Source organism: Girardinichthys multiradiatus, chromosome 13 (assembly GCF_021462225.1).
Source record: "Girardinichthys multiradiatus isolate DD_20200921_A chromosome 13, DD_fGirMul_XY1, whole genome shotgun sequence".
Classification (NCBI taxonomy): domain Eukaryota; kingdom Metazoa; phylum Chordata; class Actinopteri; order Cyprinodontiformes; family Goodeidae; genus Girardinichthys; species Girardinichthys multiradiatus.
Genome location: NC_061806.1, coordinates 28,811,423 through 28,824,385, shown reverse-complemented (window position 1 = coordinate 28,824,385; position 12,963 = coordinate 28,811,423). Strand labels below are relative to the sequence as shown.

General features: G+C 43.7%; 1 protein-coding gene across 3 annotated transcripts; it reads right to left on the bottom strand.

Annotated features, from left to right (window-relative positions):
• Window positions 1-91: 91 nt before the first annotated feature.
• Window positions 92-11,670, bottom strand: thrap3b (thyroid hormone receptor associated protein 3b). 3 transcript variants are annotated; one of them, XM_047382981.1, is made up of 12 exons: window positions 11,286-11,670; window positions 8,069-8,222; window positions 5,163-5,936; window positions 4,448-5,065; window positions 4,016-4,182; window positions 3,798-3,909; window positions 3,631-3,706; window positions 2,950-3,131; window positions 1,833-2,064; window positions 1,477-1,623; window positions 1,347-1,385; window positions 92-906 (listed from the first exon to the last, which is right to left on the bottom strand). In XM_047382981.1, exons 2-12 carry the CDS (start codon window positions 8,188-8,190, stop codon window positions 682-684), a joined length of 2,694 nt encoding a protein of 897 aa, XP_047238937.1. In that variant the 5' UTR covers window positions 8,191-8,222; window positions 11,286-11,670; the 3' UTR covers window positions 92-681. The 3 variants fall into 3 exon arrangements, with proteins under 3 accessions (XP_047238937.1, XP_047238939.1, XP_047238940.1); XM_047382983.1 differs by lacking the exon at window positions 11,286-11,670 and adding an exon at window positions 8,337-8,496; XM_047382984.1 differs by lacking the exon at window positions 1,347-1,385 and having other exon boundaries at window positions 11,286-11,669.
• Between the last annotated feature and the right edge of the window lie 1,293 nt (window positions 11,671-12,963).

The following is a 12,963-nucleotide window of genomic DNA, read 5'->3' as shown; positions in this document are numbered from 1 at the left end:
ACTTAAAGGGGCTTTTAAACATTGTGCTGAAGTCTGAGTGAACCTTAGACATCAAGCTGAAGTTGTAGAAAGAACAAAAAGTCCAGAAACGTCCCGACTCAAAGGGAAATTTATTGAAAATCAAAAGACAGCCAGTTTAAAGCTTGAGAAAAGTAAAAAAAAGTTTCAGGCTGAAACAGAAGACGTCAGTTTGTTCAGAACATGCAGACGTCCGGTCCAACAGCCTGGATCAGAACAGAAAATCAGATCATGTTTCGTATTTGGGATTAAAACTAGAATTTCACAGGAACATGAATCTAAATCTCTACAGCAGATAGATTTCTCTTCAAACTTTGTGATTTGAGTTTTAACTGTTTTTACTGAACTATAGAGACATGAAAACTGCCGTGTGTTGATGTTAAACACACACACACACACACACACGGTAGAAAACCATGTGACTAACGTTCAGGTGGATGGTCGCTGCTGATTGGTCCGACTGAACGACTTCATGCAGAAACAGTTAAAAGATCATGAACGATGCCTTCAGACACTTCACAGAGACAACATCACCAGTTTTTATTCTCCTCTAAGGCACAAACGCTTTGATTTTCTGCAGAACATGAAGCCTTAAAGTTCTCACTTAAAAAGACAAAAATAGAAACAGTTAAACCGTTAAATGAGACGCTGGAAGAACTCGTTTCACTGCTTCGGGGTGCCGTCGGTGGAGCTCTTGGACTCTTTGTGCTCCACCTCGATGCCGTCATCCCCCAGCTCCCCCTCCTCACCTCCCTGGAACATGTCATGGGTCCACTTTGGGCTGCTGCCGCCCTTTCGGTACACGAAGCGGCCACGGCGGGCGGGGAAGGAGCCCCGCCCCCGGCCTCGGTTCTCCACCCAGGTTTTTTCGCCATCACGATCATCGTGCTGAAAGAGATTTAGGAAGAGGTGGTGAGAATGTGAGGAAGAAGGAAAACCTCAAAACTGTTTTAAGGGATTTATTCTCGATGTTTAGCTCCAGCAGACGAAGGTCAGATGAAAACTCAAACACTTCCGACGCCGTTTATAGAAAGATGTTTAGTCTCATTCTTAGCCCATAACCCTACATGTGGAGGACATGGCAGATGTTTCTCTGGGATTAGAGGCTGTGGCTTTTATCTCATAAAAACAGATATTTTTTTTTAAATTCCACATGGAAACAAAGAGGCAGCAGCTCTGCTGCAAACTCAAATATTTTCTTAGGCAACATATTTTTTAATAAGAATAACCAATGTTATGTCTACATTAAAGTCTTCCAATATATTACATCCAGTTTGACTGTTAAATTAAACATAAACATTAAATAGTAAAAAAAGAAAAGTATCCACCATGTTTCTGTTAAAAGCTCTCTGCTGCCCTCTGCTGGTCTATACAGGAAACACAGTGTTACAAAGGAAAGGCGCATTCAGGAAACGTCTAGCAGCATGAAGACCACTGCACAGACCGTCCCTGACTCACCAGGTAGTACTTTCTGCTCTTGGGTGTATATTCTGGGTCCCAGTCTTCCTCCTGGGGACGCACTGGGGGGTTCATATTTGCAGGGTTTCCGTTGCTATTCCCAGGATAATTTCCTCTATTCCAGCCTCTTCCTCTGATCCTGGGAAACTGAAATTAAAACAGTTTAACATCTTCGTCACATCCTCATCATCAGATTATGCTGGAGGCAGAGTTAAAAGCGGATGGAGGGAAGGTGAGTTTTTACAGAAGTTACCTCCAGAGAAATGTGACATCATCATCATTATTAGGAGGAAGAGAGGAGAACTGAGGCCTACTATGATGTCATCAATAAAACACAAAAGCACACAGGAACTTACAAATCCACGACCTCTTCCTCTCTCTGGGAAGTGGCCCTCAAAATCCCGAGGGCCCCGGTCCCCGGGGCCGATGTAGTCCCGTGGAGGATAGCGTGGTTGGCTGTGGCCCTCCTCTAGGTGCTCCATCCCCTCCCCCATGTACTCTTTTCCTCTGAAGGGGGGAGGATAGGGTGATGTTGAGGAGGAAGAGGAAGAGGAGGATGGAGAGCGGTCACGCTTCTTCTTACTTTTCCTGAGAGAACAAACCGAGCGTCATGAAGAGTCAAATACTTCTCCGAACAAAAATAAAGAGCAGTCGTCATGGTTACAGGAGATCGGTGAACACTCCATACTAATTGCTACCAGATCACATGGATAACAACACTCTTCAGTGTGGACGCTGTTATTAAGTGAAGCAGACTCAGTCAGCCATGCTCAGTATCAGCGAGGAGTTCAAATGAAGAGAGAAGCTACTTAAAGGAAACTTTTTCTCCAACATTTTGAGACATGTCTGCTGTTTATCGAGGCTGCAGGAGAGAGAGAGAGAGAGAGAGAGAGAGGGAGAGCAAGCTGTTCAGCAGATACCAGGAAGGCTGAACGAAGCACAGCAAGGTTCTCGGTTTATCCCCTTAGGCGTGTCATGGACATGCTGGCAGCCTTTTAGAATAAAGTCAGGATCAACTCGCAGTTGCTGCCATAATGCTAACCATGCTAACCACCAAGATAAGCTGCTAAAAGCTACATGAACATTTTAATCTTGTTTTAACAACACTGTTTAAAGGACTGCTCAATCTCACACACAGTGTGACGTCTCCCCTGCACCAAATATGAAGGGTTAGGATTATTAAGGTTCTTAAAGATAAATCAGAATTGGACCGAACCTTCGTCAGATCAAAGCTTAGAAAAAAACGCAGATCTAAAATCAGCCACAAAATTTTGATCAGTGCATCTTTACTGGACCCAGTTGCAGCAGCTGTTTATGACCCGTCTGGTTCCGATTCTATATTACTGCATCAGTGAATCACAAGAACACTGCAGCAACACTGAAACATCTGAACTACTTGTAACGAACCCAAGATTTTGAAGAGATCTAAGAGTGCCAATGGAGGCCATTCAAGAACAAACAACCTGGACTTACTTGGACTTTTTGTGGTGTTTCCCAGATTTCTCTGAGGACCGCTCCCTGCTGGGCCCTCGGGAGCCTCCGGGGCTCTTGCCTCCTTCCCGCTTGTAGTCACGCTCCTTCCCAGCAAACCTCTTTCGTCTTTCAATATCCAGCCGCAGGTCCATGATGTCTCCTTTGAACCTTTTACTTGGATCCTGCAGGGAGGAGATTTGTTAGGAAGTGCAGCTGCAGCAGCAGGAAAGTCGGAATGTTACAGTTAGAACCGGGAACAACACGTCTGCACTGCATGGAGTCTGCAGATAATCAGTAAACATAGAATCACATATATGCAGTTTTTCTGTGTTGGTGCAAACATGCATGTAGCTCAGAAACATAAACTGAAGGCACAGTTTGTGGCTGGATGGTTTTCTTGGCAGGAAAAATACTTACAAGGTAAAGGTACTGATTAGCGTCCCTTGAGATGCTCGGACTCTGGATCATAATTCACTTCCTTTAAGCCTTTGCTCGAGTTCGTATATACCCAATCAATTACCATATCTCATAGGCTGGGGGCTTTCTTGGCACTTATTAAACACATTTGGGCTCTTTTGATATAGAAATATGCATCCTTTGAAAGAAAAGCACAAAGCTGAACACTGCTGCTCTGGATTGTCTCTGATTCCAAATATGGCAAATTTCTAAAGTGCTCGTCACCTTGTAGCTCGTCTCGTCCAAATCCTCAAACAGGTGAGAGTGCCTCTTAAAGGCACTGGGGGAAACATCGATTCTCCTGCAGAAGGAAGGGGAGCGGAGCTCATGTTACAGATGGGAAACTGCAGAGCAGAGCAGGCTGAAATGAAATGATGGGAGTTGTGGGATACCTGTGGATTTCTGGGCTCTTCCTTGGCTTCATCATTTCTGCCTCTGCAGCTTTTCTTTGGTACATGGCAAAGCGCTCACTTAAAGTCATGTCTGAGGAGGGGAAGTGTTGAGCTGCAAACATACAACAGTTAATGATCCACACACACACGCACAAATATGAACCGAATCTGGGGAGCCTCCTGTTTTCTGCAGAGCCACTGCACAGACCACTCTGTACCTTTGATGTAGTGCACGATGGAGACGATGTGCTGGGCAAAAATCTCCGACGGGCTGCGCAGGAGCTGCGCCGACTGAATGTGCTGGAAAATGGACCGGAACCCGGGGTCTTTCTTGGACGAATGGAGCAGATCGCGAGGCATGAGGCGATCTTTGGACAGAGACGAGCTGAGAAGACAGATTGCCGATAAAAACAGTTACAAGTTTAGTTTCCTTTAACTTGCAGACTTTATGAAATATTTGTCTTGGCAACCTGAGCTTTTTAGTTTGTTTTTGCTCTAAACCGTGTAAACTTTAAAGGAAACAGTGATGGACAGAAATCTGATCCTGTTAAAGTCTGATGTCTGTGGATGTGTCAGCCTAGCCTCAGAATGTGTGCGCTCTTGGTGCTGTAATGGTGCTCTAATCCTCACGGGGGCGTCACTGAACATACCTGGGCTTTTCCTCTAAAGAACTCATTTTCAGATCAAACTCCTCCCTGGAAGCTGACAAGCAGTGTGGAGGAGACTGCTCTAGAGCAGAAAACGCTCCAGGAAACAGCGGTCGCTCTTTTTCCTTGGATGTTGTCGGAGGGGTCAGACTCCTCTTGGCCTTCTCCTTCTCTTTCTTCTCCTTCTTCTTAGACTTCTCCTCTTTCTTGGACGCGTGTTTGCGGCTCCGGTACAGCTCTTCCTCCACATCGTCTACAGCTTCTTCTTCTTCTGCCTCTCTCCGGCCTCTCTCTTTGACAGACTGATACGATGTGGGGTAGCTCGGCTCGTCGCCCCACTTCCCAAAAACGTCCCGCGCTGTGAGGACCGGTTTCACCTCCACATCCTCGTTGATAATCCTGTCTTTCAGGCCCTGGGATTCGAGGAACTCCTCCTCTCCCGGATCAAAGAAGGGCATAACCTTGTTGTCTTTAGACTCGGCGTATGAAGAAGCTGAGATGTTGAAGACATCTGAGGATTTGGAGCTTTTCTCTGGTTCTCGTTCTGCAGAATCTTGTTCTTTTTCACGACTCTTCTCCTTCTCAGCTGCTTGTTTTTTGTGTTTGTTCTCAGCCATGAATCTGAAACAGAGAGGTCAGGTGAGCACCACCGGACTGAGATGAACAATTAGCAAAAGTTAAACTTGAATGTATGAAACACTTTTAGAGCTGGACGTACTTTTTAAAAGCAGCTGAGATCCCAGTGCTATCTCCAGCTTTGGCGTCTTCCTTTGAGAAGAATCCGAAGCCGCCGAATGAGGCCGTCTGTGCGGACTTTGAGGGGCTCTTTGCTGGAGGGGACACAGAACCAATACTTTTCCACAAAGGACCGCCACTCCCGGGCCCTTTGCTCTCAGAATCAGGTGGGTCTTCCTTCTTAGAATCCACACCTCGTCGTTTGGGGCTACCATCATAGTCGATCCACTTCCCGCCAGAGGTCTTGGCAATAACGCTGCCATCTGCAGGTGGGACTGATTTCTCAGTTTGACTCTCTGGCTGCTTGTCTTTAGCATCCTTGGACTTTGGCCGACCTTTGCTGTCGCGATGTCGAGATGAAGAACGGGAACCGGAGCGGGAGGAGTAGCTGGAGTGCCGGGAGTGTCGAGATTGTCCAGAAGACGAGCGGTCGGAGTAGCGGGACCGGCTCCGGCTTCCTGAGCGCTTCCTAGGCGTGCGGGAGCGCGAATACCCCCTCCTGGGACTATGATGGTCCTGGCGGTCATGCCAGCCTCCTCCCCCACCCTGCCAGTTCGACTTGTAGCCGTAGCCCCCTCCTCCTCTTCCTCGGTTCTGGTAATGGCCTCTGGGATAGTAGCCCCGGCTCCGGCCTCGGTAGTGGTACGGCCTGCGGTAGCCTCGGTTGTAACCTCTGAACCCTCTGTTGTTGCTCTGATAGTCCCGGGAAGGATAGTTTCTGTAGCCCGGGGATTGGGAGCGGGAGCGAGACCTGGAACTGAAAACAAGAAGAGGGACTGAGTGATGTTCCTGAGAGGAGAACAGTCAGAACCAGCCTAAGACTCTTCAGCAGAACAAACCAATCAAAGCACTTTAACAGGTCACATGGTCACAGCTACAGTTGGTGAATGACATCTGAGCTGGACCATCTGCCCTGCAGAGGGACGTATGTTTTCCTAGAATCAACAGGACTTTCAACCTTCTTTACTTTAAACTGGTCTGGTTCATTCAGATAAAAATCATAAATGTATTTATTTTCAGGGCGAGTTCACAGCTGTACTTTTTATCTGTGGCTCAGGCTAAAGCAGACTCTAAAGCACTGAAGCAACGTTCAGAGAGGGTGCATCAGGCTTGGAGATCCCACTAGCAGACTGGTTTCAGCACATTTTAATATAACTGAAACCTGGAGATCACCCAGTTAACTCCAGCTGCTGAGGGATTTACAAGATCACCCAATCGAACACATCAAACTGTCATGACAGCAACAGCTTAACAATTATTCACACATACCAGTTTGGTCATTAGTTCCCATTACGTCCACATTCAGCTCAAAAAGTAAACATCGGGCCGAGTCGTGTTTTTACCAATTTTTCACCAAATAGTGCAAAGTGGTGCAGACCTTGCCTGACTGGGAACATACTGGTTTTTAATTTTGGAGTAAAGCTGCATAATTTATTCAAGTGCACTATCAACATGTCCAGTATTGAGGATTGCCAAGGACTGCCTGGATGCTTTATTGCACTACAACTCTGCTTGCCAATAACATATTTGGATGAGCTGCCTGTCCTTTATGCCCCCAGCTGGTTCTGGTTCTGCTGCAGGTTTCTTGCTGTTAAAGGGAAGTTTTCATTGTGCTGGGTTTCCTTGGGTAGAAAACCTTTAACCAATCAGAACTACAAACTGAACTGGGCTGCATTGTTTGATAACTGGGATCACATGGGAACAAACGTAACTGACCTGGAATCTGTCTGTATACATGGATTTATTGATGTTTTTTTGAGTTTACTTCACAGTTATTACTTTACAGCAACATTTGTTGTAAACTGATCCTATATACATAAAGCTAAATTGACCAGAAAGCCGCGAGCAAAGCGTGATTTAATTGTTTTATTATTCGTATACATTAAACCAGCTGATAATTCTGACTAAACGGATACTCAGGCAAGGATTGTGTTGGCAGTAATGAGGTTATTGGAGAAGAATGAACGTTTTAAGCCGATTTTATCACAGCTGCTGAAGACCCTTCCAGATAAATCAGTGAGTGTCTGCTTCTGCTGTGTTCATGTTTCACATTAATCACATGGAGTTTGTTTTCATCAAACTAACCCTGCCAGCTGGTTGATGCCACCTACACAGGTAAACAGGAAGGACTCCAGAACAAAGCGGATAATCCCAAACACAAGGCTGGAGGTCTGATAATACTCTGCTCTGACCAGCTGATGGCGCCATTAGAGCTTTCTGGCTCTGCTGTGGTTCCCTCTGAGACTATAACAGCATTCCTGACCTGGTTTTAAACAAGCAGTGATCTGTGGTACTCTTTAGGCAGATTGCTGAGAGTGAATCAGTTGAACAGGAGCTAAAGAGGAAAAACCCAGACCAGAATGTGCTGGAAGAACAGAACCACTGAGTCTTTATGGTGTTAAAGGTGTTCAGATAAAACCAGGAATTTAACTGCTTCAGTCCAGACTGACCATGCTAGTAATTGGTTGGTAAGTTAGTAAAGGCATCTTCATGCATGAGGTCAATACAGGACACAATCAGCTCTCCCCCACAATACAAGAGGAAGTAACGGGGGAGGGCGATAAGGGGGACAAAGTCTGACAGCTCTGAAGCAGTTTGACCAATCATTGACATGCAGAAGAAATTGTGCCCATCTGCCACTCAGACTTTAATCCTTTGTCTCCATACATGGAAACTGGCCCCGGGAGACGAAGCATTTCCAACGGATCAGGAGACCCCTTTGCAACAGTGAAAGTTTTCTTTCCACATACAAACCTATTAAATTAGGAGAAAAGCGTGAGGCCATGTTTGATGTGTTTTACAACGTTTCGGATCTTAATCAACCATTCGTCATCAGGTCCTGATCAGCAAACTGAATTCCTTCTGTCAAACAACACAAACTGGTATTACCTGTAGTGGCGTTTCCTGGATCTGGAGCGAGAGTGGCTTCGAGATCTGGATCTGGAGTAGGATCTAGATCTAGACCTTGACCTGGATCTGGGTCGGGATGGAGAATCCAGAGCCTTTGACATGTCTGCAGTCAGACCAGATCAGGATTTCTTACCTTAAAAACAGACATGTAATCAATAATGTCAGCATGATATCTGCAAACAGAGGATTCAGGATCAAATTCAACACAGGCAGAGAAGCAGGAACTCAAATGGACATTAATCAGAACCTGCTGGTGGGCCAAGATCAGATCAGTAGGACCTTTAGTCTCCCCAACATCAGATAGAGCTGTGAGGAAAATAAATCCAACAGCACCAACGAGCTGAGGCTGATGGAGGGTTACAGCCAGCTGGAGCTGCCTGTGAATGTGTGCACGTCAGCTGCAGTGTGAGACAGGAGGCCCTGGGGTGCACGCTGCATGTTCAGGATGGTGAGGAGGAGGAGTTAAAGCACACACACAAACTTTATCTGTCCCACATCCAACTAGCTCTGATATTAACTGGCTGAGAAAATAAACGTCCACGTATTTGTTTTCCTGTTCCTATCACTTGATAAACTCAAAGCTAACTAAGCTGGTCTGATCTTATGGAAATCATCATATTTTCAATAGTTAAAATTATTACTTTTTTCATTATCAAGTTAATATTCTGACATAATCTATGTTTATCTGCCAATCATGTATGTCAGGTGAGAAACATTAAAGGCGGTCGGACACCACCGTACGACTTATTATTCAGTTAATCAAAAAAAATGTCAACAGATTAATCAATTAGCAAAGTAATCAGTGGCACCCCTAAGCAAGACACCACATATTTAAACATCTCTACCAAACTAACCTGTGTTGTACTTAATTCTGCTGTTGAACAGAGAACGTCAGGCAGAGGTGTTCCCTGCTGTGGAGCTGATAAAAATCTCTAATTACAACAGACAGAGCAGGATGTTAAAAAAGCAGCGTTCCTCCTGTTAATGACCTTAAACTGCTGATGTTTCATCTAAAGCCTTTTCTTAGGAGACCCCCAATAAACCAGCTCTCCTTACGCTTTGTTTCTCTATTTTATGTTTGCCTAGCAACAGTTGCTATCTACCAAACAGGCGCCCAGATTGGCCTCTATCCATCAGTCTGCCTGAAACTAAAGCAGAACCCACCTGACGAGTATCTGACCTTTAAAACCATCAAATTCTAACCTCATTTTAAACTCTAAAACTCCCTATTAGCAGCTGTCTAGGTCGCTTTAAGACCTGGGAAATATTCAGTCTCTTATTCTGAACAGATATCAGCTCAGACAGCAGCTGGTACAATGTATTACCAACAACAACAGATCAAGCTAAGAGGAGGGTAATTTTAACATCTGTGCTTAGGGAGGAGACAGTTGTAAATAAATTAATGTTAGAAACAAGATAAATATCATGAATACGTGGCAGGACATGACTGGATATATTTACATACAGTAGAGAGGAGAGGTGGAACCAGGAAGGAAGACATTTTATTTTCATGAGTAAAAAGAAGACAAACCAGAGAAGACGTTTTCCAGAACCAGGAGAAAAAGAAAAGATCAGGCCTTACGCTACTAAAAGTGTCCGAAAGAGACTACTTTAAATGTCTGTAAATCATCCAGAGACAGTATTTGAAAGTTTAGAATCATTTGTTTCTGTGATAAAACACAAAATAATTACAAAGAAATAATTAGGGCTGCACTTTACAGATAAATGTAGGATGTGAACAAAGCAAACAGTTTCCTTCAAATGATCTAGATGAACACCAGCTGATTATCTACTGTTCACCATCAAAGATCTTCTACACCCAAAAGGGGAAGTAAGATTAACATTAGTGAATTTAGCCGTTTCTATTTCATCATCGCCTCACAGCTACTGAGACACAGTTGCCTGCATGATAACACTGCACAAAACATGTTGGACCTACAACTACTTTATGATCAGAATACATGATGGTCAAACAACTGATTAACCCTGGTTCGTAACGTAACCCGAATCAACCGAACCTTTTCTCTTAACTCCACTCACATCAGACATCACACTGAGGGCTCTTTGAAGCAGGGAACAATGCACAGTGAAAGCCATTGGTGTCAAATGACTGGTAAGCAGCAGAGTTGGCTGTGTTTGCTCAGTGTCAAATTTTGTCAAGCACCGACCCAACCAAACCACAACTACTAGTCAAGTCTCATTCACAGTGAGTTAAAACGAAGCCCACTCTGTTCCTTTCTCAGGTTTTAAAAACCCAGCTGCTCTTTTATCAGCAGGAAACTACAGCTGCAGAATAGCTGCCATGTTTGTGATCATTGTTCTGTTGATGACCCAGTCTGGACCGAGCTTTAGCTGTCAGACAGATGGTCTCACGTTTGACTCAATAATACTTTGGTATACAGAGCAGTTCTTAATCCATGCAATTACTGCTAGGTGCTCGTATCTTGTGGCTTTAAACAAGCCCAAATCGTTATCCCTTCACCACCGTGCTTGACAGTCAGTATAAGGTGCTTGTACTGACCTGCTGTGTTTGGTGCTGTGCATTATGGTCAAACACCTCTGCTTTGGTCTCATCTGTCCAAAGAATGTCTTGTGCTTCATTGGGATGCAGCTTTGCTAATCTAAGTCCTGCTACCATCTTGTTTTTAGAGAGAAGAGGCTTTCTCCTGCAACTCTTGGAGGATTGTTCAAATAAATTTCCTCCTTTTCAATTATTTTGATTATTTACAGTGTAGTTATTTAAATTTTGTTGGTCTGATGAATTGAAAACCTGACCCAACTAATGCAATTCAATCAAAAGGATACCGGTAGTAGGATTTATAAGTATAGTCTCAACTGTCTGGTTGTATTCGGATCCAGGACAGCATCATTCGGATCCTTGAAACTGTGATCACTGCATTTAAGTCACATTTTAAATTTTTATTCACCACCATTAATTTATACATTTCCATCTTAGTTAGTGTTCATATTAAAACAGAAAGCTGGGGTTGGAACATGTGTCACAATGTTACAGAAAAACAAATCCCTGCAAATCCAGATCAAATTACTAGATCCCTTCCAGAAGGTTCCGTTCATCCCCGCAGCCGAACATTTAACCAATAAACCAATCAGCGAAATTGATTAACGTCCAGCAGCGCAGCATTAACAGGCTTCTGGCTGTAACTGCTTCCATGGCTAGAAAATAAACCCACTCTACCTTTCTCCTTATGCGGATTTACAAGTTCGGTTGATCCGGAAAAATGCTCTGAAGAGCCGCTGAAGGTTCGGGCCCAAGAGCCTGCAGGTCCACCGCCTCCTTCCTGTTTCCTCTGCAGCCGAAGCTAAAGACGTTAGCAGGCTAGCTGCTAGTGGGCTAGCTGTTAGCCGTTAGCAGCACCGATAAGCAGACGAAGGTAAAAAAAACAAACAAACAACAATAAACCAGGAGGTTCTCTGCTCTGTTCTGGCCCATACACATATACCCAAGGTGGTCTCTGTTGGGTAACTGTGGTAAATGTTCGGTTTTGATCGCAGCGAAGCTGAACGGGTTAGAACTACCGAGCTGTCGCTAACTGACGATAACAGGCGGTTTGCCCAAATCACGCGAGACTATGTGTGAGCACAGCCTGAAACGTGAAGAGAGTGGAAATGAACCTGAAGAGATTTTACTACCAAACACCAGGGAGGAGACAAACTACTATAAAACTAAAGCAGTTCAGTTTTATATGCAGTAACAAATAAGTCAAATAGAACACATTACAAAACAATTAATTTATGTAAAGTTCAACACAATAATGACAAATCAAGTTTCATTAAAGTAGACAGGGTGTCCGCCTCACGGATTAAAATTGGGAGCTGGTTCCACAGGAGAGGAACCTGATAACTAAAGGATCTGCCTCCCATTCTACTTCTAGAGACTCTAGGAACCACCAGTAAACCTGCAGTCTGAGAACGAAGTGCTCTGTTAGGAACATATGGAACAATCAGATCTCTGATGTATGATGGAGCTAGATCATTAAGGGCTTTATATGTGAGGAGGAGAATTTTAAATTATATTCTGGATTTAACAGGGAGCCAATGAAGGGAAGCTAAAATAGGAGAAATATGATCTATCTTTTTAATTTTCATCAGAACTCTTGCTGCAGCATTTTGGATCAGCTGAAGGCTTTTAGCTGCATTTTGATGACATCCTGATAGTAAAGAATTACAATAGTCCAGACTTGAAGTAACAAATGCATGGACTAGTTTTTCAGCATCACTATTTCTAATTTTGGCAATGTTTTCGAGATGAAAGAAGGAAATCCTAAAAACTTGTTTAATATGGGATTTAAATGACATGTCCTAGTTAAAGATAACACCAAGGTTTTTAACTTTTTTTTTTTTTTTTACCAGAGGCCAATTTAAGGCCATACAGATCAGGTGACTGACTAATGTGCACTAATGTGCTTTTCAAAGACACTGATCCAATGACAATCATTTATATCTGAATTTAAAAGAAGGAAATTAACAATCATCCATCTTCAAGACATGCCTGGAGTCTTCCTCACTTAACAGATTTGTCTTTCTACATAACTCAGTACAGAAGGAGCAACTATATAACGTGTTTTTAGCGTTTTCATATAGGTTTCTACCTTAACAGAGAGATGGAAAGCATCCGCTGTCTGTCAACCACAGTGAGTTCACCACAAAGAGCCCAAGTGTTTCAGAACTATAAAAATAGCCCTGAAAGCAACAACAGAGACCTGCAGGATGATAAGTGAGCCTGTCTGTTTTTACTACAATAAAACAATAATTACAATAATTTCATAATTAATTATAATTTATTGGAAACTTGAATGTAAAGCAGAACTACAGAACCAGTAAGACGTTTTACCCAGCCAATTCAGAACCGCAGA

Coding starts and splice junctions, on each gene's coding strand:
- thrap3b (XM_047382981.1), bottom strand. CDS start 8,190: ATGTCAAAGGCTCTGGATTCTCCATCCCGACCCAGATCCAGGTCAAGG. Junction 3,132..3,630: donor TGGACGAGACGAGCTACAAG/GTGACGAGCACT, acceptor TCCTCCCTGCAG/GATCCAAGTAAAAGGTTCAA. Junction 1,624..1,832: donor GAGGAAGAGGTCGTGGATTT/GTAAGTTCCTGT, acceptor TTTTAATTTCAG/TTTCCCAGGATCAGAGGAAG.